This window comes from Malaclemys terrapin, chromosome 3 (genome assembly GCF_027887155.1).
Source record: "Malaclemys terrapin pileata isolate rMalTer1 chromosome 3, rMalTer1.hap1, whole genome shotgun sequence".
Taxonomy (NCBI): domain Eukaryota; kingdom Metazoa; phylum Chordata; order Testudines; family Emydidae; genus Malaclemys; species Malaclemys terrapin.
Genome location: NC_071507.1, coordinates 57429247 through 57450812, shown reverse-complemented (window position 1 = coordinate 57450812; position 21566 = coordinate 57429247). Strand labels below are relative to the sequence as shown.

The following is a 21566-nucleotide window of genomic DNA, read 5'->3' as shown; positions in this document are numbered from 1 at the left end:
TCTAGGTGCTACCTCAATACAGATAATAACAGAACAATGCAGAAATGCTGCATGCAAAAGTAAAGTAATAAAATATATGGGCTAGAACCTGGCTCTGCTCCCTCTGAGTCACTCTTTCAGTGCAAAGGGGAAAAAAACTGGCTATTATCTCCCCTGCTTGGAATTCCCCAATATTGGGGAGTTCCATGTGGGTTTAGAGACAGTGTAGCGAGTGCCTATCCAGCTCCCATAACCACTGGACCCCATTAGGCTAAGCACCATACAAACACATAGTTGAAAAGTGGTGAAAAAACCCCCCACCACTTGAGTCATTTAAAATTGAGCTAGTCAAAATGCTAGAGAATATGCTGGAGGAAACAATCCTGCATCAGCTGGAATTTATACAATAATATAGCAATTCTTTTCAATATCTGATTTCAATGACCTACTTATAGTCTAAATCATTTTCATGGAGCAGCACCTCCATGATATGTGGAGAGAATGGCTTGCGGGATTAAGAATGGATTAGGGGAGCCTTTCACTTGTATATCCCCGGTTTCAAACCACTCCAGGTCAGTAGTGACTAAAAGTTACTATTATAGCCAGTTGCAAAATGCAGGGGGGGGGGGAGGGGGAGAATCATCAAAAGTCTTGAAATTTTTCTATCAACATTTTTTGTTGAAATTTCAAATTTTCTAAAGATTTTGACCACTCTATTAACTGGCTAAGATATAAGGGGGAAAAATCCAAATAAATTCCAACCAGTTCTAGATATCTGATGGCTGTTTGCTGACTTCCAGTCAGTTTATAGCAGACAGTTATCTGCATCTCAAAACCACCACCAAAACTGGAACTTGGCAAAGACGCCAATGAATAAAGGCAACAGAGGGTCCTGTGGCACCTTTAAGACTAACAGAAGCATTGGGAGCATAAGCTTTTGTGGGTAAGAACCTCACTTCTTCAGATGCAAGTAATGAATGAATGAATAAAGGAACTGTGAAGACTCATTTGAGTGCCTTTCCCCCCACATCTCTAGGAGTTTACATTTTTGAAATAGGTGGGCACAGCACTGATGATGTCATTTTCTGTGGAATGTGTAACTGCTGTAAACTCTAGGCTGTAAGGAAATTAAAAATATAATATGAATCTATCTTCAAACATTTAAGACTCAGAAAACATTCCATCATTCTTACCAAACATCTGCCCTGTATTTAAAAAGACTATAGAAATTTTCAAAATTACCACTCTCTAACTTGATTTCCCTCCCACGTTGTTCTTCCTTGATGTCTCTCTCAATTACATTATTTTTGGAACTGCAATTGTATATTTTTTTAGGAGATCTGATTGCAATGTTGGCACAGAACACTTTTTAGATTTCTTCAGTTTGTCCAGTGTTGAAGAAGACTGCTTACACATTTAGAAGAATATTATACTATGATAAAATATCAGTTACTTAAATTAAAAATCCTCATAGCCCACCCAAAGCTGATTTTTGTGTCCTTGAGGACAGATCAGGGTAGGCAAGACATATGTGGACATAAAACCATTCTATAATATTGTGAGAAGGGATTGATGATAAAATCATTTAACAAAGTGGAAACAATGTGGTCTAATGGTTAGGCCAAGGAGGTCTGCAAGTCAGGACTCCTGGATTCTATTACTATTGCCACGCTTCATGACTTGCCTAAATTGCTGAAATGCTTTGTGCCTCAGTTTCATTATTATAAAACAAGTACAATATTTATCTATCACATAGAAGTGTTGTGAAGCTTAATTTGTTAATACTCACGTTCCATCTGAGGCTCTCAAAAAGGGTTATAGAAATTTCATTTACTGAAGGGGAAACTAATATACTTGTGTGTTCAATTAAATACTTTATGGTAGCAATGGGATATGAGGTGTATTCTCCCTGCTTCCAACCTCCAACTCTCTAAAATCAGGGTTGGAATTCAGTATATGGTTAAATAGCTACATCTTTGACACACAAACAGTTTGCTTTAGTAATGTTACAATCTATAGTAACAAAATCTAAATATTGTTACTATCTAGTCACACTTCAGAAAATTAAAGATTAGGAGGAGGAAACAGTCATCACAAATATTTCCCCCAATGAGGAGTTGTTCTGAAATTATGCACCCCAAGATAAGAATTCTGATAGGTGTGTAACATTTCATTAGGTTCAGCTGTAAAGTGCTCCTTAAAGAAAGGACATACAGGCTGCAAATTACTAGTACCACCAGAACAATCTTCAGTCTAGGCTTCATCAGCCAACATGTCACCAGGATAATTCAGGATTATGAACATATTCAAGTATAGTGTATCAAAATCCCAATATTTCCACTAGATCATAGTCATTATTTTGAAACAAGCCCATCTCCGACTCTAATAATAGGATTACAAATCCATTGAGGAAGGTAGTCTCTGGAGAACAGCAATTATTGAATATGGTCTCTCAAAGAATAGGGCCATGGAATAATTTCATTCCACACTCCAGAACATACCCAATGGGGTTATTTTTTGGTGAGAGAATACTATGATAAAAATCTACTCATCCTCTGCAACAAGTAGGAAGCTTTCCTAGGTGAATACTTTTCACTTTTTAATTATCTGAGCTTTTATTAAAAACAGACTAAATTTCTAGTCTTTAGAAATTATGGCTCCAAAGATTACCCTTTAAATATTAAAGGAGCACAAATCAATGCAATGCTGCCTTCTGAAATCTGCTGACAGACAGCTCCAGTGCCTCAGCTGGTGTCCAGGATTTTTCCAACCTATAGCAGAAAGAAAACTGACTAGAGTCTTGGTCATTTTCACTGCCTCTGTGGCAGTGCAACTGAAAAGAAATAGGTCAGTTTCATTCTACAGCTGCTGCTTGGGAAAGCTATGAGCAACAGTGAAGGAATGCACTGGTGCTGTTCTGGGAAGGAGGAACCTGGCTTTCATTTCTCTGTAGCTGGGGGTACAAAAGACTCTTGGTTTCTCACATGGACATTGACCCTGGTCAGTGCCTCCCCCTCCCTATCTTTCATGTCAGTAATAGACTAGTAGACAGACTAATAGATTTAGTCCTTCACTTAGTAGGTATCTGGTAAAACTATGAAGGACTACGTACATATGCATGGACAGTGGTGGCGGTAGGCAGGAAAATGCAGTACTGAGAGAGTGAAAGAGATTTTTGGGGAGATCAGAGGTAGGAGAAAAAAGACAAAATATAAAGGAGGAGGTAGAGAATAAAATGCAGAAAGAGAGAAAGATAAGTGGAGAGACATAAGAGGCAAGTGACACCAAAGGCAACTCAAGAAATGATATACCATGATCTATTACAGAAAAGATAAGGAAAAAAATGTGGAATGAAGCCAGAAAGGGAAAGAAGGTATAATAAAAGATGTAGTAAATTACATGTACAAATATTAAATAGAAAATTGACTGATGATGTCACAGTTAAAAACATCACACAACTCTTGTATTCCTTTTTATTATTGAGGGGGATGTTTGGCCATCAGAGTGTGAGAGTACAGGTATGTTTCACCTTCGGCTAGCAGGCTTAAGTCCTTTGGTTCATAAGTGTGAGGTAGTTTTTTCAAACCCTGCATAGACACACCATGGTTCTCATCAAGAAGCAAAAGGGAGACCTTCTGTGTTAAGAGCACAAGCCCCTAATACTTAAGCTACAGAGGAACTTCTTTTTGCTATGAATAAATAGGAGGCTATCATGGTGCACAGATCTAGCTGCTAGAGCAGTGGTTCTCAATACGCAGGCCGCTTGAGGCCCAATCAGCACGTAGCTGTGGCCCAAGTGACATCATCAAGTAGTATATATATTGTGTGGATGCAGCCCATGCGGGCAGCATGCAGAACCCCCAACCACTGTGCCTAGGAGCCAGACACGCTGGCTGCTTCTGGGAACCACCTGAGGTAAGCACTGCCCGGCCAGAGCCTGCACGCTGAACCCCCTCCCGACCCCAACCCCCTACCCCAGGTCAGAACCTCCTCCCACACCCTAACCCCCCCCAGGGCCTGCACCCCACGTCCCCTCCCACACCTCAACACCCTGCCCCAGCCCTGAGCCCCCTCCTGCACCCCAAGCCCCTCATCCCCAGCCCCACCCCAGAGTCCACACCCCCTCCTACACCCCAACCCCCTGTCCCAGCCCAGAGCCCCCTCCCACAACCTGAACCCCTCATTTCTGGCCCCACCCCAGAGCCTGCACCTACAGCCAGAGACCTCATTCCCTCCCGCACCACAATCCCCTGCCCACTGAAAGTGAGTGAGGGTGGGGGAGAGGGAGCGACGGAGGGAGGGGGGAATGGAGTGAGGGTGGGCGGGACTTTGGGGAAGGGGTAGGGCATCAGTGTTTGGTTTTGTGCAATTAGAAAGTTGGCAACCCTATAAATAAGTTGAGCACCACTGTGCTAGAGGGATTTAGAGTAACAGCCGTGTTAGTCTGTATCCGCAAAAAGAAGAACAGGAGTACTTGTGGCACCTTAGAGACTAACAAATTTATTAGAGCATAAGCTTTCGTGGACTACAGCCCACTTCTTCGGATGCATATATATATGGGCTGTAGTCCACGAAAGCTTATGCTCTAATAAATTTGTTAGTCTCTAAGGTGCCACAAGTACTCCTGTTCTTCTTTGTGCTAGAGGGAGACATGATAACAAGCATTAAAGGATAGGTCCAGGTTCACAGGTGACAGAAAAAAGGAAGTCTGAAAGCAGAAGGCTGTGTCTGAGGACACAGAACCAACGTACTCTGGATTAATAATACCTTCTTTCACAATAAGCTTCCACAAGGATCTCTTTATTTTGTAAAATACCCTCACCCCTTTGTTTAGGCAACATATTGGTAAAGAGCCCTGTTCTAGTTCTGTCTGTGCACATAATACATCATATATTAGGCTAGGATGGAAACTGTAGATGTCAAATTGAAAAAGCTTACTGTGTGTGACGGGGGTGGGGGGGAAGCGGAAAGGGCGCTAACAATTAGGGCTTCCCCTCCCCTTTTATTTTTAAAAAATTCCTTGCTAGTAAACTTCTTCTATGGAAAGAACAGCTCAGACAATTCCTAAAGGCAATGTCACATATATGCCTGTCCAGAATGTTTTTACACACATTTGTTACCATCAATTCTATAAGATTTTTTACTGCAGCTTCTGATTTGTGCCAGCAGCTCCTTACCGTCACCACTACTAAAATTCACCAAATGCTAGTAAAGATATTTATGTCCATAGATGGATCTAGGAAGAGAATTATTTCCATTACTGGTAGATACAGTAAGTAATTTATAAACAAGACAGAAGGGAACTATTCACCATAATGTTCCACATCTCATAAAGGAGCAAAATACAATGTTCTCAGTATTTAGTGTTATATCTCAAATACAATAGATCTTCATTGCATCAGCAATGTCCTATGGACATTTTAACAAGGGGTTACCATAGAAAATTTCCCCTTTAATCTATGATCAACCTTGTGTGGCAGGAATACAAGAGCTTCTAGAGACAAGGGGTGAAGGACTAGGAAATCTATCCATAAACAATAATAGCTTAAGAAACAATCATAAAACACTTGCCAAACAACATTAAGTGTCACATGATGGAAATCTTTATACACTACTTTGTTCCTGGCGAGTATATTGAGACTGCAGCATAGTGTTCATTTTGCATAATTTGGCATGAAGCAAAAATCTTGTAGGGGGTTCAGCGTATACATCTGAAGCTGCCAAGGCCCAGCCAAAATCATTTGATGTAAATAACTTAAGAATATAAGAATGTAAGAGCTGCCATACTGGGTCAGACCATAGTCCATCTTGCCCAGTATCCCGTCTTTCAGAGTGGCCAATATCAGAGCTTCCGGTATAGTGTACAGAACACAGCAATAATGGAATAATCCAGCCATTTTATACTCCTAGCTTCTGGTAGTCAGAGGGTCAGACTACCCAGTGTATGATTGTCCCCCTGACCATCTTGGCTAACAGCCATCAATGGACCTATCCTTCCATGAATTTATCCAGTTCTTTTTTGAACTATCACTTTTTTGGCCATCAAAACATCCCATACCAATGAATTACACAGCTTCATTCTGCATTGTGTGAAAAAGTACTTCCTTTTGTTTGTACTTCCGCTGCCTATTAATTCCATCAGGCGACCTTTGGTTTTTGTATTGTGAGAAAGGATAAATAACAGCTCTTTATTCATTTTTTCCACACCATGTATGATTTTATGGACCTCTATCAGCCCCCACCACCAGTCATCTCTTTTCATCTTTGTTGCCCTTCTCTGAAATTTTTCCAGTTCCACTATTACCTTTTTGAGATGGGGCAACCAGAACTGGACACAATATTCAGAGTGGGCACATCCTAGATTTATATAGTGGCATTATGAGATGATCTGTCTTATTTTTATCACTTTCCTAATAGTTCCTAACATAGTCTTAGCCTGCCCTTTTTGATCACTGCTGTGCATTGAGTGGAAGTTTTCAGAGAATCATCCATGGTGACTTCAAGATCTCTTTCTTGTGGAATAACAGTTAATTTAGAACCTATCATTGTATATGTATAGTTGGGATTATTTTGTACAATGTGCATTCCTTTGCACTTATCAATGTTGAATTTCATCTGCCATTTTGTCGCTTAGTCACTCACTGTTGTGAGATCCCTCTGTAACTCCTTACAGTCTGCTTTGGACTGAACTACCTTGAATAATTTTGTATCATCTGCAAAGTATGTCACTTTACTGTTCATCCTCTTTTCCAGATCATTAATGAACACGTTGACCAGCACAGGTCCTAGTTCAGATCCTTGGGGGACTCGTTGATCATGTTTCTCCATTGTGAAAACTGAACATTTGTGGATAAGAGTGATCCAGTTGATATAGTGTACTGGGATTTTCAGAAAGACTTTGACTTCATCACAGGTAGTGAAATCACCCCAACCCTCCCTTCCATTTGGTGCCTCCTCCCCCAATGCCTTAGACATAGTCACCTACATATCACTTTTGTGTGTTGCAGCTCCCTGCATCTGCACAGTGATCTAGAAATTCTGTGCAATCAGAAGGAAACAACAGTACTTCTGTAGCAGGTGAGATAATTAAATTAAATAAATGGAGATATTCTATCTCCTAGAACTAGAAGGGACCTTGAAATGTCATTGAGTTCAGCCCCCTGTCTTCACTAGCAGGACCAAATACTGATTTTGTCCCAGATCCCTAAGTGGCCCCCTCAAGGATTGAACTCACAACCCTGGGGTTAGCAGGCCAATGCTCAAATCACTGAACTATCCCTCCCCCCGTGTATTGGCCATTGTGTTAGAATGGTATGTTTCAAGCAGCAGAAATGAACAAACATTCTTAACTTATGATGCTGTTAACCAAGGAAAAGAAACAGTTGTTTGGATGAAAAATGTATCTGATGGATCTTGATGTTTTGTCCCCCCCCCCTTACTAATTTTCTTCAACCGAAGACACTGATTTGCAGGCTGCCGTGAACCTTAATAGCTTTATAACGCTAGTCCCCACCTGGAATCTACAACAAGTATTCTCTTCGTTGACTGCCCCATTCCAGTCCTGCATAAAAGAAGGCCCAATTCTGTTTCCACTGATTTCAGGGGGAGCAGGACTGATCCTGTAGTCATTAGTCTTAATGGTTCTTTGCTAAAAGTTGTAAGCACACCTTTATTTCACTCTAATGACCCCAATCCCCTTCAGTGCAAATGGACAACATTATGTCGTGTTTTTTCCCCCCTTCAAATTCACCAGTCCAAGTTATTTAGAAAGAGACTGCATGAGAGTTCAGGTTTTTGTGTGTGGAATTAACCATAATCAAAATCCATAAATAATAACAAAAAGGTAAATCTTAATTTTCCATTTCCAGGATCAAAACTCATTACCTTTTTTATAAAATCTTAAACTGAACTCTACAACTCCTATATTCAAATCTCCTTCACCTATTTGGCTTTAAGATTGCTGCATTATTTCAGGAAAGAAATGAATTATACCTCAAACCCACAATTTCAAGTGTATTGTTTTCATCTACGGTAGTAGCAGTAGCTATGACATTTAATTGTGGATTTTCAATTACCTAGTTTACTTTCAATATTAGATGGCAGAAAACAGCCTCTGCTGTGACCAAGCTAGCAGAAAATACACATACCTCACAAGGTTAAAGGCATAAAAGAGATTGAGCTACTGATAGTTGACAAGTAGGGCACCAATGAAATAGAGATGAAAGGAGCGATACGCATGATGGAATGTTTTACGCTTTTTGGGGTAAAGCAGGATTTTACACAGTATATTTGTTTAGCATTGACTTCCTTAAAAGGAAAAAAACAATAGTGTGACTGGAAAATTGTGATGTTCTAAGCAGAGACATTACAGAAGTGGTTCTGTGTAATATAGAGCATACTGGGATAATGTACTGTGTCAGACACAAATGTGCTCTCTCATCACGAGAGGAGCAAGACAGAGTGACTGATGTTCTTTTCCTTTTTTTTTTTTTAAATGCAACTTATCACCTGCTAGAATCAAAAGGTTTCCTAATTCGTTTATTCCATTACCCCATGTGAACTCTTTTGAGAATTAAGCAATAGTTTCCCAGCCTCATGTGGACTATGTTTAAAAGCTTGGTAAACACAAACTTTCTCTCACAAACTATAATTTTTAATTGCGAACACACACAGAAAGGGCATTATCCTCCACTGATGACATCATAGCCTACTGCCATGGAAATGACTATTATCACAAACACAGGTTTCTAATGATCTCACTTTACTAGAAAGGAGGGAAATCTGGGTGGAATGGGAAAGACACTGGGAATAAACACATACATACACCAAGATACTACAGGGAAAATGTTTTATGACTGTAAACAGTGAAAAAATTGAAAGTTTTAGTTAGAGGTGCAGTTGACCCACTAGATGTTCTCCATCTCCAAAGCACAGTGGCATTATGATTTTTAATTATATAGGTCCATGAGTGTCAATGGTTCTATATTGGGGTGGGCAGACTACTGCCCACTGGTCACATCCGGCCTGTCAGACCATTTAATCCAGCCCTCAGCTCCCGCCAGGGAGTGGGGTCTGGGGCTTATCCTGCTCCTGCGCTCCAGCCAGGGAGCGGGATTGGAGGCTTGTCCCACTCCACATAGCTCCCAGGAAACAGCCGGCATGACCCCCTCTGGCTCCTATGTAGTACGCGCAGACGCGGCCAAATGGCTCTGCGTGCTGCCCTGTCTGCCAATGGGAGCTGCAGAGGTGGCACCTGCAGACAAGGCAGCGTCGCCTGGCCGCACCTCGCAGCCGGAGGGGGGACATGCTTCCGGGAAGTGCCGTCTGGAACCTGCTCCCTAGCCCCCCCGTGCCCCAATCCCCTGCCACAGCCCTGATCCCCATCCCGCCCTCCAAACCCATTGGTCCCAGCCCAGAGCACCCTCCTGCACCTCAAACCCTGCATTCCCAGCCCCACCCTAGAGCCCGCACCCCCAGCCAGACCCCTCACACCCCTCCCCCATACCCCAACCCCTGCCCCAGCTCTGATCCCCCTCCCCCAAACCCCTCATCCCAAGCCCCACCCCAGAGCCCTCACCCCCCCCACCCTGGAGCCCCCTCCCGCACCCTGCACTCATTTCTGGCCCCACCCCAAAACCCACACCCCCAGACGGACCCGTCACACCCCTCCCGCACTCCTATCCCCAATTTCAGGAGCATTCATGACCCGCCATACAATTTCCATACTCCGATGTGGCCCTCAGGCCAAAAAGTTTGCTCATCCCTCTTCTATATAATAAATTCACTGAGCCAAACAGACATTAGGTCTCTGCCCTGAAGGGCTAAAAGGCTAACTGCATGAGCATTAACAAAGAACTGGGCATGGCTATTATAGCTGGAATCCTTCATGGAAGAAGTTTTTAAGGAGTGGGAGGAAGGGAACTGTGTTTCAGGCATACGGCAACACAAAGCAAGGTATAACTTCAGAAGCTAGAACTCGATCCTGTACAGTACTGAGCATTCTGGCCCCAATCCAGTCAAACACATAAGCATGTGCTTAACTTTCAGCCCTTGAGTAGTCCCATAGGAGTTGGTGAGATTACTCAAGGGTTGAAAAGTTATAAGTTGTGTTTAAGTGCTTTGCTGCAGCAGGGCTGCAGTGCTCGGTACCTTGCAGGATCAAGCCCTAGGTGAAAGAGAGATGTCTGAGCAGAGCATAGGGAGTGGAGGAATGATGGAGGAGATAATGATCTTACATTTAAGTAGAGCCTTTTATCTTGAATGATCCCAAAGCAATTACAAACTAGATATACAAATCTATAAATGGGGATGATGTAACCCCTCACTAAAATACAGCCACCTCTGGGATGGTAGGCAGCAGTTTGATAATGCACAGGCACACTACACAACAATTCAAGACAAGAAGTGAAGACACCAAACCCAAATGAAAAGGCAGGGGAAATTTTAGTTAAATGAAGTCTAATAAGTGGCATCCTGTTGGACTTCTGCATTAAAAGATAGTGTACAGATAGTTTCATCTTTATATTTCCTTCAGACTGTTATAATATGTGACAGATATGGCAATTTCCTGAAACATCTTTAGAAAACCTTATTGAAATAAGTTTAAGGATCTTTGGAGTTCATTGTATTAAACACAAATGCTATGTATTATTATAGGCCTGGATGATCAAAAGAGTACACTGAATAATGTGGCAGACAAGAATGCTCTTTTGGACAATATGTGTGAAGTGGATTTACTGGAAAATGTGTAGGGGGGAGGTGAATGCAAATTCCTTCCTCCTGGTTATGCAAAAATCCAGCCTTTTGAAGCTATGCCCTGAGGAAGGGACCATTGTCTACTTATTACTGTTTCAGAATCTGAAAATCAAAAACCCAAGCTGTACAAAGAAACAGGCTGATCTGCCTAGTCGGTGTGTTTGTTCTGAGTTGAGACTGTTATGAACTTGTAACCACAGGAAGATCTCTGCATGGGGGTTGAAGGACTGACTCCTACCAGAGCCCCTGTTGGAGTGGTGGGGGATGATCTCTGGTGAGCTTAGTAGCATGCATATAAATTTTTTAAATTGTTTTTAATATTTTTTTTCTGTAATGCTTTCACCTTATGAATGTGTGTTTGCTTAGACCAGCCGTTCTCAACCCGCAGCCAGCATGCGGCCCAATTAGTACAAAACTGTGGCCCAGCTGTGTGCTAAAGGCCATCGGGCCGCCCGGGGTCTGGGTTCCCGGCTGCCTGGCTGCCCAGTGTGTCCAAGGCTGCCCCTGCAGGGGTATCCAGGGTCGTCAGCCGGCCCAGCAGGAGTCCGGGGACTGCCCCATGGGGCTGGAGTCCAGGGCTACTGCCCGACCTCACAGAACCCAGGGATCGTCCCATGGGGTTCGGTTTGCCAGCCAGCCCTGCAGGGTTGGAGCTGCTGCCTGGCTGCCCTGCAACCTGGCTGAGTCCAGGGTGGGGCCTGGCGCCTGGCCCCACACAGTGGGGTCCAGGATTTCTGCTGCCCGCCCCCCCATCCAGGGCTCAATTTCTATCCCCACTCTGTGGAGGGGACATTGGGCGAGATGTGCTGGGCATAGGGATTTGTAGGGGGCAGTTGGTGGGGGGTGCATGCTCTGGTTCTCATCCTGCAGCCCAGGTAACACATTGTTGGCCGCATATGCGGCCCACAACGATAAATAGGTTGAGTACCACTGGCTTTGACAGAACTGTGTGGTAACTTACAGCTGTGGGCAATTACACTGTCTATAGTCTCTGAAGAGAGAGAGCTAAGTGCAGACACTGGCCTGTCTAGTTTGCTGGGAATAACACAGTGTAGACAGGGAACTATGCCCTCATGCAAAAAACCCAGTCAGGAGGGAGAGAGACACGGGTATCTGCCTAAGAGAGGCGAGGGCTAAAGCCTAAAAGTGGATGCTCTTGCTAGATTACGGAGCGGGAATACAGGTGCAGTTACCTTTAATTGTGATACAACCCTCAGATACCTATTTTAAAAACAAACAACAAAAATAAATGTTACTAATAAGAGCCAGGGACAACATTTGCAAGTATTGAGCAGGTTTCTTGAATACTACCAATGCTCCTTAGTTAATATCCATACCATCTCCTGTTTTACCAGGCAACAGCTTCTCTTAGACAGTGAGTGTTGATCATGATAAATGGTGCAGCACTTTTCTATTGTGGGTAACAGTAACAGCTTAGGTCACTAATCACATTTAAAGCATTCAAGAACTTTATGTGCAAGGAACACTCCTCCCCATCCCCCGCCACTCCTACCCCGGGTTCCATTATATAGGATTCCACCCTATTGATGATCACCCTTCATTCCTTCAAGAGTCCCAAGTCACATCAGTCTTCCTTACAGCCAAGAAAGAGCGGATGGGACTTCCTCTGGAGCTCATCAGTGCCATTTTGAGATCTGCCACAGGAGTCATTGCAGAACACACAACACAGAGGCTGCACACTGCATTACTGGATACCCAGGACTTGCTGGGTCAGAGAGAACAAGACATAGAAAGAGTCAAGGTTCTGAAGTCAAGCCCAGGTCTCATTACTACACAAATTAAAAACCCTCACAGACGACACATTCTCTCATGCCTTACTAACTTCTCTGGATCCAACAGAATAATTCCTGCAGCTGTACTTGTACAGCTTCACAATTGTTCTTTCCTCCTGCTGCAGGCAACAGCAGTTTGAAACGAACAAGAATTAGGTGCCACTGCTGTGGAGATTGGTTGTGGGGATTGAGGAGGATTTTCCCTGTGCTGCTAGGGGCATGTGGGTAAAAGCAGAAAAATAATAAAATCAGGAAAGGATGTTGTAAAGAGATGATATGATGAACGTGCATGTGTGTGAGCTTGTGGAAATGTGCACACATGGAAAAGACACGCATGAAACCAAGAAGGGGAAGAGAATAGGAAAAAATGTCCATTTGAAAGAGAAGAGGAAGGAAATATTTTTGTCCCATAAAGAAAGTGAAATTAAAGCGATATTACATTATTTACCTTTATTTTTATTTATTTATTTTACAATTTTTAGCAAGAGCGTAACTTCGGAACAGGAATTTCCATACCAGAACTGGCCGACAAACCATTTACTCAATATCCTGTCTGGCAGTGGCCAATTTTGGAGCTTTAAGAGGAAGGTGTAAAACCCTCCAGGATGCATATCAGTGTCACTCCCTCAATTTACACTGCAGGGAATTTGGCCTTTTATTGGCAATACAAACTATGTAAGTATTTCCAAAGTTTAGAGGGGACAGAAGACTCATGTGTCTGTCAAAAACAGACAGAATACATCCACCATCTGTCAAATAAAATAAGGCTTCACAGTGTGCTTGCGGGTTAATCCCATATATGCATTTGTCACTACTGTTCATTCTGATTTGGGCTCAGGCTGCTCTGTAGCTTGATGCTCTCTCTGCCATCTCTTTAAATTTCTTCTAGAGTCAGTCAGCCAGCTTGTTATAATAATTAATAATAATAGTGGTTACAGCAGGGGGCTGGGAGCCAGGACTCCTAGTTTCAGTTCCCAGCTCTACGTGGACTGTACAGACTGAAGTGGAATGGAGTGTGTGTGTATGTGTGGGTTAACATCTATAGGGAAAAAAAATTCAAATTTTGAACATCCAACAAAAAAACATGGTTGTTCATTTTTGGGCTGTGGTCTCAGGCTCTCAAATGAAAATGAAATATTGTTGCTGCAGAGATTATCTACAGGGATTTCTCTGCATTTGCTGTTTTGGACCATTATACTAAAGTTTCTTGTGTTTACTCTAAGGCCTTTGCTGCACTTGGGACTTCACAGCGCTACCACGGCAGCGCTGTGAAGCGTGAGTGTAGTCGCGCCGCCAGCGCTGTGAGCTCTCGCAGCGCTGTATGTACTCCACGTCTCCAAGGGGAGTAGCTTGCAGCGCTGCGAGCAGTGCTGCAGGCGCTGATTACACTGGTGCTTTACAGCGCTGCACTCGCTGCGCCCGGGGATGGCGGGGGCGCGTTTTCACACCCCTGAGCACAGCAAGTTGCAGCGCTGTACAGCGCCAGTGTAGCCAAGGCCTAAGTGTTTTTAGTGTCTGACTCTCATTGGGCTTATATGTTTACTATCTTGTCCTTATAATATAAATTAAAATGCTTCTGCCATTACCAATCTAGGAATGAGAGCCAGAATAAAAACTTTAAAATTCAAGTAAAATGTCTAATATTTAAATATTATGGATTGTATCTGTTTTGATATCTAGATCTGATTGATACAGAATAATGCTGGTCTTGTCTTCCACTACTACTGTCTGCTATTGCTGATGAAGTGTTGATTGTAATTGTGCCCACAAATCTGTTCTGGTCCCACTAGAATCCGGAAGAGTGTGGTTTATTACTGCATATATGTATGTGAGTATAAAGTAATTGTGGAAAACCCACGTTCTGCCACTGCAGGGCTATGTGACAGTGAGAACAGAATTTCTAACAAAAGCAGTCTTGAAAGGCAGGCAGCCTGGTGGTTAAAACCTTTTAAAAAATATGCATGTGCACTATCATTTCTAGTGAATTTGATGGTATTTAAATCTAATTTGAGAAGCAATATTTTGAAACAGGGTACGCTTCCTTTTTCTTCTCACTCACTACTTGTGTAAACTGGTCTAGCAGATTTCAATTTGTACACCGCGTAAAGGGCCATCTTTCTTTCTTTTTTGGTTTGTTTTTAAATTGCTAGACCACTGTATGCAGTAAAGTATTGAATGGTTGTTGCTATAGCCTGGTGAATCTGGCATCCGTATGTTTAATGGCAGCTTCAAGCATATGCATCTGATATTTTTTGTAACTTTGTCTCAAAGACCCAGACTTGTTTATTCCTTCAAGTCTGCCATCCTTAAGGTTAAGTGTTCAGACAGAAGATTGTATTACATTGCTGTGAATCATAGCATAGCATTTTATAGCTTAGGCAATCCTCAACAATAAGATTCTCCTCTAGAAAAGTAAGATAGACTTCAAGTCTCAGTGGTGAATAAGTCTTTAATTAAATGCAACTTCTCAAAAATGTGTCTCTCTTGATCTCCTTAAGAGTGCCCCTAACTTGGGCTACATCAGCTCCTGATTTAATTTTTTCAATATGTTCCAAATAGGTGACAGACAAATAACTTTTGATCACTGCCTTCAGTATTCTGTCCTCACTAGCAAACCAGCATACATTGGGGAGACTCAAAAATAGCTCTCAGTAACCAGTAAATGCTTGAAGTTGCCATCATTCTCTGGGACTGTGACCAGGTGCCCGGATGGGCTGCATGGAGAATACCATACTCAGGGCAGACTGCAAGAAATAGGGCAGACAATCCCCAAAACTGGTTCTTTATTCTATAATTAGATTAATCAAGCCAGTAACAAAAGAAATTCTGCAGTACCACTAGTTAATCAGAAGCCAAACAGTTCCCTTTAGGCATTCCAGCCATCTGAGCAAACAGGTCAAATAGTGATAGGTTACTGAAAACCCTATTCACAGAGTGCTACCAATCCCAAAGGATCAGACACTTACCCAAACCCCGCATCCCCATCCCCAGCCAGAGCCCTCACCTCACCGGTGCCCCAACAGCCTGCCCCAGCCCTGATCCCCCTCCCACCCTCTGAACCCTGAGCAAACAGGTCAAATAGTGATAGGTTACTGAAAACCCTATTCACAGAGTGCTACCAATCCCAAAGGATCAGACACTTACCCTCAGGTCAATATATATTTCAGATATTACTCAAATATCACTGTCAGCCAATCCTTAGTAAACTAACTAAAGATTTATTAATAAAAAGAAAAGAAGAGAATTATTAAATGGTTAAGGAATCATATACATACAAGTAATTTTCAGTGTTCTTAGATCAGGATTGTAGCAGTGATGTTCTATCTGCTGGCTTGTAAAAGTCTCTCTGGAACCATCTCAAAAGGTCAGAATCCAAATGCTGCTTAGATGTAAAGTCTGATAGAGAATCTTTCCATACATTTTCCCAGGTATTCCAAATAACTACGTGGAAGATCTCAATCCTATAGGTTAAACTTTCCTTGTTTTAAGTTCAGCAGACTAGAGATGAAAGGATCAGGCCCCAGGTTTCACTTTTATAGCTGAAGTGGGCTGTTCAGTGTTTTGAGCACAGCATGTGACTGAGGATTCTTCTTTGTTGAGCACACACTGTCCCATCACTTGGAAGTTAACATTCTATTTACTATGCATACATAGGTAATCGAGTTACACTGATTAACATAAGGCAACTGTTGGTTATACATTATATCATGGATAGATAAGCTGAAGACAATATATGCAATATTGTTAATTTCATGCAGCGTCTCACCATCTTTGATCTGAAAACAGTTGCATACATAATGTAAAGGCAATTAAGACATGAAGAGGAATTAGCATCTACAAGCTAATTTGGTTACATTGTTAAACATCTAAAAGTATACAGGTAAACAAAGAATAATATATTTAGTATTTACTCTTGGTTTCTATTGCTACAAATGAATCGGTTAATGATTGCTGGTCTAGTACATCTCTTTGAAATTTACATACAAGTGAATTGTCCTGATACAATTGTAATGCCTCTTGTTAAGTGATTATGCGTCAGACACAGGTTAGCTGGATTGCCAGAGTCAGAGATTTAAATGTCTTTCAACACAAACTCAAATTTTTCAAGATAGGATTTTTTTTATATAGAAGATCTAGAATATAAAGCACAGGTTGCTGCTTTGCATGGCATCAACTACAACACAAGCATCTTGTCTAAGCATGACCAGCACTATGTACTATTTTGCTATCTAAATTCAAACTGAGGGCTTGTCTATGCAGAAAATTATTCTAGACTAAAATAGGTTGTGAATTTAATCAGGAATACTATTCCTGATTCACTCCAGAATAAGAGAATCCAAATGGGGAGTTAATCAGGAATAATATTCCAGATTAAATATTTCAGAATAGCTATTCCAGTTCATTTCCCTGTTTACACAAAATCTAACCGGTTTTGATTTGATATCCACAACTCTCACAAAGCTATTATTCCCCACATGATAACACCAGCTTTCCCTGATTCTGTTTTTATTTCCAGATGGTACACCAGCAAAGAGAGTACAAGGTTTCCTATCTTCCACAAATCTGATGCACGCTGATTTAGCTCAGATACAAATTCATCACTGGATCCATCAGCAAGCACAGTAATACATCTTGCTTTCTGTATGCATTTCTGAGACACCTCCCTCAGAGACTTTGAAATTGCCCATATAAAGTCTTCCTCAGCATGGATATTAACGTAATTTGATACAACATTAAAGTAGTTTTTGGCCTGCAAATGTAGAGCATTTCAAAATCGGAGAGACCTCTCTAGACTTAGAAAAGGGGTGCTTTTTCAATCAAGTCAGCTTACAAACTCAATTGAAAACCCCACTTGCCACCAATGTAGACACAGTTTAAGTGGAGTTTCAAGCAAGTTAAGCTAGCTCAACTGAGCTAACTTTATTGCAGCCTTCCACATTTTTTTTTTTTTTTTTTTAAAAACACTAGTTTACACATAAGGCCCAAGGCCTGGTGTACCGAAGAGCAAAATGGGTAGGTTTTTCCAATCATATTAGTTAAATCAAGTTAGCTTAACACAAGTGAAAAGCCCTCCAATGCCTTTAATGTGCAGGCTAATATGTTTTAATCCATCAGATATAAAAGGTCCAGCTAACATGACTTCAAATGTGTTATCCTATGTGTTTTAACAAGGACCAAGCTTTAATCACATTAAACTAACACAGTTGAAACACACATTCTTTTTTCCAATCAGGACAGGGCCTAACATTTAACAATTGTGACAGTTGTGTCATATGTGACAAACTTTTGCATCTCCTTGTATTGCATTTTACAGAACAAACTAGTAACAGGAACTTTTTGTGGATAAAGGGCCACATTTTTTATTTTAGTACTTTTAAATCTGTGCTGGAGAATTCATGTACATGTAGGGATCAGTTCTAAAAGGTCTTATAAGAGGACTATGTTTCTCAGGCTTGGTCCACACTGGGGCGGGGGATCGATGTAGGAAACGCAACTTCAGCTACGAGAATAGCGTAGCTGAAGTCGATGTTTCCTAGATCGAAGTTTACTTACTGCGGGTCCACGTGGCGCAGTGGACAGTGCTTCTTCCTCTTGGCGAGCAGGAGTTCCGCAGTCGACGGGGAAGCGCTTCTGGGATCGATTTATCACTTCCAGATGAGACACGATAAATTGATCCCAGAAGATTGATCTCTACCCGCTGAATCAGGCGGGTAGTGTGGACCTAGCCTCAGAAAGCTTCTGATGCTTTCTACAAATTACACAGAACACTTAATCTTCCTGACACAAAACCCATGGACAGTTTTTCATGAATTCTGGAATGGGTGTCTATGTTTCGCACATTCCGTATTCTTCTGAGCCATGTATTTTATACTTTCTTGACCAGCAACTTCAGTATTAGCCCATGCTGATATAGGTTGATGGGTTGGTTTGAGGGGTGTGTGTGTGTTAACCAGAAAACTCAGTAGGGTCAGTTCATGTGTTTCAGACATTTTTCAAGTCTTATATTAATCAACCAAGTCTGCTTATACATAGTTTTAAAATGTGTGTTTAAAATAGTGCGCAAGTCAAGTGATTTGCAAGTTAGCTGCTGTTGACAGGGCCAGGCACTTTAAATTTGTATTTGCACTGTTGTCAACTCATGCGATTTTACTTCAAGTCTTGCAATATTTGGGGTTTTTCATAACCCCCCCGCTGTGGCAATCAAGAGATTTCATGAGAATCTTAGCTTTCATATTTTTTTTTAAAAAGATTTTTAACCTCTGTAGAAAAGCTTGAAAACATGACCTAAAAGGCTCAAAAAACAGAAGGCAAAACCCAAACTTTTTAAAAAAAATGCTCATGTTTCTTCAATATTTGAGGTTGGCAATACAATATTTGTGAGTATGTAAAAATATGAGAGGCCATCTCCCACTTTAAAAATCAAATGTGTTTCACAGGAACAACAACTAATATAGCTCTTTTTACTATAGAGCTTACTCTGGCTTGGTTAGCATATTAAACCATCTCTTGCCTATGTGGTGGAGAAAATCACCTTTGAACTAGCTACAGATTTGTTTGCATGCTTTATTTACTCTCTTCAGATCAAATCAAACTGTGCTTCTGGTGGGCTTGCCTGGATCTCAGGAAGGGATCACAGACTACTATGGTCTGAGTGAAAAAATTAATTTGCCTTTCTGGCAAAAAGAACTTTGAACAGCCTGAGTACAACTGGAAACCCAAGACTCAATCTCCCCTGTCCTCAAGTTACCACAGGCGGCTGATCAAAGCGCTAGCGGACAGTGCATTCAAACTGAGGGTCAGCCTCAGGCATTCCTCTCAGTGCACTTCTCCCTGGGTCTACACTCTTCTCTCAAAGCATTACTTGCATGGCTGACATCAGCTAAAACCAACCCCCTAACTGGCAGCTCAGTTACACTGTTCTGCTCAGCCTCTTCTCCTTCCCCCTATACCCGAAGCAGGTCTTTGCTTCACTCCCATTCACCCCCTCCACCCACCCTCCCTTCTGACTGGTAGCTCAGTGCTGCTCTCCTGACGAAACTCAGCCTGTTCCTCCCCATTCATCCACGCACAGTAGGAAGGAAACCTGACACTGGTTTTACTAGCACAGGCTCGTGGGGCAAGAGGATTTCCCCAGCGCAGTGTGATCTGTGGTTTAGAGCCAGGACCCCTGGGTTCTCTTGCAGCCTCTGACCCACTGTGTGACCCTCCCCATCTTTGAGCCTCAGTCTAGGCCCCCGAGCAATGGGGGCGGGCCTGGGACACCGAGTAGCGTTCGCTTGTCCCCGCACCAGCGAGCGACTCCACGTACTAACCTGACCAGGTCGGTCATGCAGGATCCCACCACCACCACCTCAGCCGGCCCAGCAGCTGCCATAGCCCCAGAGGCGCAGGGACAGGCCTAAGACACTGCGCTAGGCTCAGCGGCGGGGGCTTCCGTCCTGTGAACTTTGACCCCCTGCTGCCTGCGCAGCCACTTCCGGAGCTTCGCTGGTTGCCAACGGGGGTCCTTCGGCCAGCCCAGGGTTGCTCCCCTTAAATGCCTGATTGCAGTGCCCTCCCCCGCCATTGTCTCGTTCCTTCCCCGCCCTATGGGTCACCCCCTCCACTCTCTCCTCTCCCTCTTGGCTGCGGCCTCCGCTACTGGGAGACGGGGACATTCATTCAGGCATGTGTGGAGTCCCCTACAGTTACGTGCCCCCCCACCCCCGTTCTCCCGGTAATTGCGGACCGGGAGCGCGCACGCCGCAGACAGGGGCGCGCCCGTTAGATTGTACAGGGATAAGGCGCGTGCCCGCGGCCGATGCTAAGGCTTTTTCTACTGCCCCGTAGCGACTGCAGGTACCTGGAGACAGCGCTGGGGCGGGGCCAGAGGGAGCAGCGCCCCCAGCAGGCTAGGGTGGGGGTGGGGAATGGGGTAATGGGGTGGGTCTCCTCCCGTGTCTCTCTCGCCCTGGGGGGCGTGGTGTAATATGGAGGGGTACAAGGGGAGGGGCTGCCATAGGTTATGCTCCCCCCCCATCCAACGTGGGTGCAGGAGGGGTCCCCACCGTTGGCACGAGGGATCCTGCTACTAGGCCTCTCCCCATGGTGGTGGTACGAGGGGTCCCAGCGTGGAATAGGTTTGCCACTGGACTGCAGTGGTTCCTGCCGTGGGGTGCATTGGTCTAATCTCAGGTGTGGCCTGTGGTGACAACAGGTCTCAACATGTGAGACATCATCCTGATCCCAGCTGCCTGTGGTGGTGGTGATGAGTCTCCAGATTCAACATTTGAGCCTGAAGAGGTGCCTGGTCTTGTTGTCATGTGTATTGCAGTGGCACCTAGAAGACCCAGACATTTACCAGAATCACACTGTGCTAGGTGCGGTACAAACACTGAGCAAAAAGATAGTTCCTGCCTCAAAGAGTTTACACTCTAACCTGCAGCCTTGCTCAAAGCAATTCTATTAGACTGATGCATTGCCCCCTGTGTAAGTGACCGGTTCCAGCATCCATCCTGATAAGAAAACACATGGCTGCTACTGTGCTCTGTTAAAATAGGAGTTTGTGAAGCAATATCCTGATCCGAGTGGCTTTGTCTCTGATCAGGATGGAGCATTGAATGTGGAAGACTTGTTATCTCTACAGTCCCCACACTTACGTTAAAGATAAGGGCATCACCATCCTGCCTGTGCCCCATTTTATGTTTGCTAGTATCATCCTCAGGCTTTCAACAGATCATCAATGCAACTCTTATTTAGAAAACCCTGGTATAATGTTTTTTCTCCCGCAGACCTTGTAAAAGAAGGTGGGGAGAGGTAACATAGTGGTCTGTACCATATTGCTTATCAGAAGACCCCATTGTGGGACAATGTGAACTTTAAAATGTGTGTTATAAAAGTTCCTTGGAATGAAGGACTTTCCTTCAAAGGAAAGTTTGGTGACAATTATAGAATCAGGAATTAGATGGAAAGGATCCTTTAAGTAATTTCAAATCCATTCCCTCTGCCAGTTTATACTGGAGGAAACAATTCTATTCTTTACTGCTTTCATATGGATTA

At 43.1% G+C, this 21566-nt stretch overlaps 2 protein-coding genes across 3 annotated transcripts in view; one reads left to right on the top strand and one right to left on the bottom strand.

Annotated features, from left to right (window-relative positions):
• Positions 1 to 19987, bottom strand: part of RBKS (ribokinase) — a 101994-nt gene extending 82007 nt beyond the window's left edge. For both annotated transcript variants that reach the window (XM_054021618.1, XM_054021620.1), the window contains exon 1: positions 19841 to 19987. In XM_054021618.1, coding sequence (XP_053877593.1) covers positions 19841 to 19902 — 62 coding nt within the window. In that variant the 5' untranslated portion in view covers positions 19903 to 19987. The remainder of the gene's footprint in view (positions 1 to 19840) is intronic.
• Positions 19988 to 20257: 270 nt separating this feature from the next.
• BABAM2 (BRISC and BRCA1 A complex member 2) overlaps positions 20258 to 21566 on the top strand; it is a 326004-nt gene continuing 324695 nt past the window's right edge. Inside the window, exon 1 of the mRNA XM_054024102.1 lies at positions 20258 to 20366. Within this exon, the coding sequence (XP_053880077.1) occupies positions 20329 to 20366 (38 nt within the window). The 5' untranslated portion in view covers positions 20258 to 20328. The remainder of the gene's footprint in view (positions 20367 to 21566) is intronic.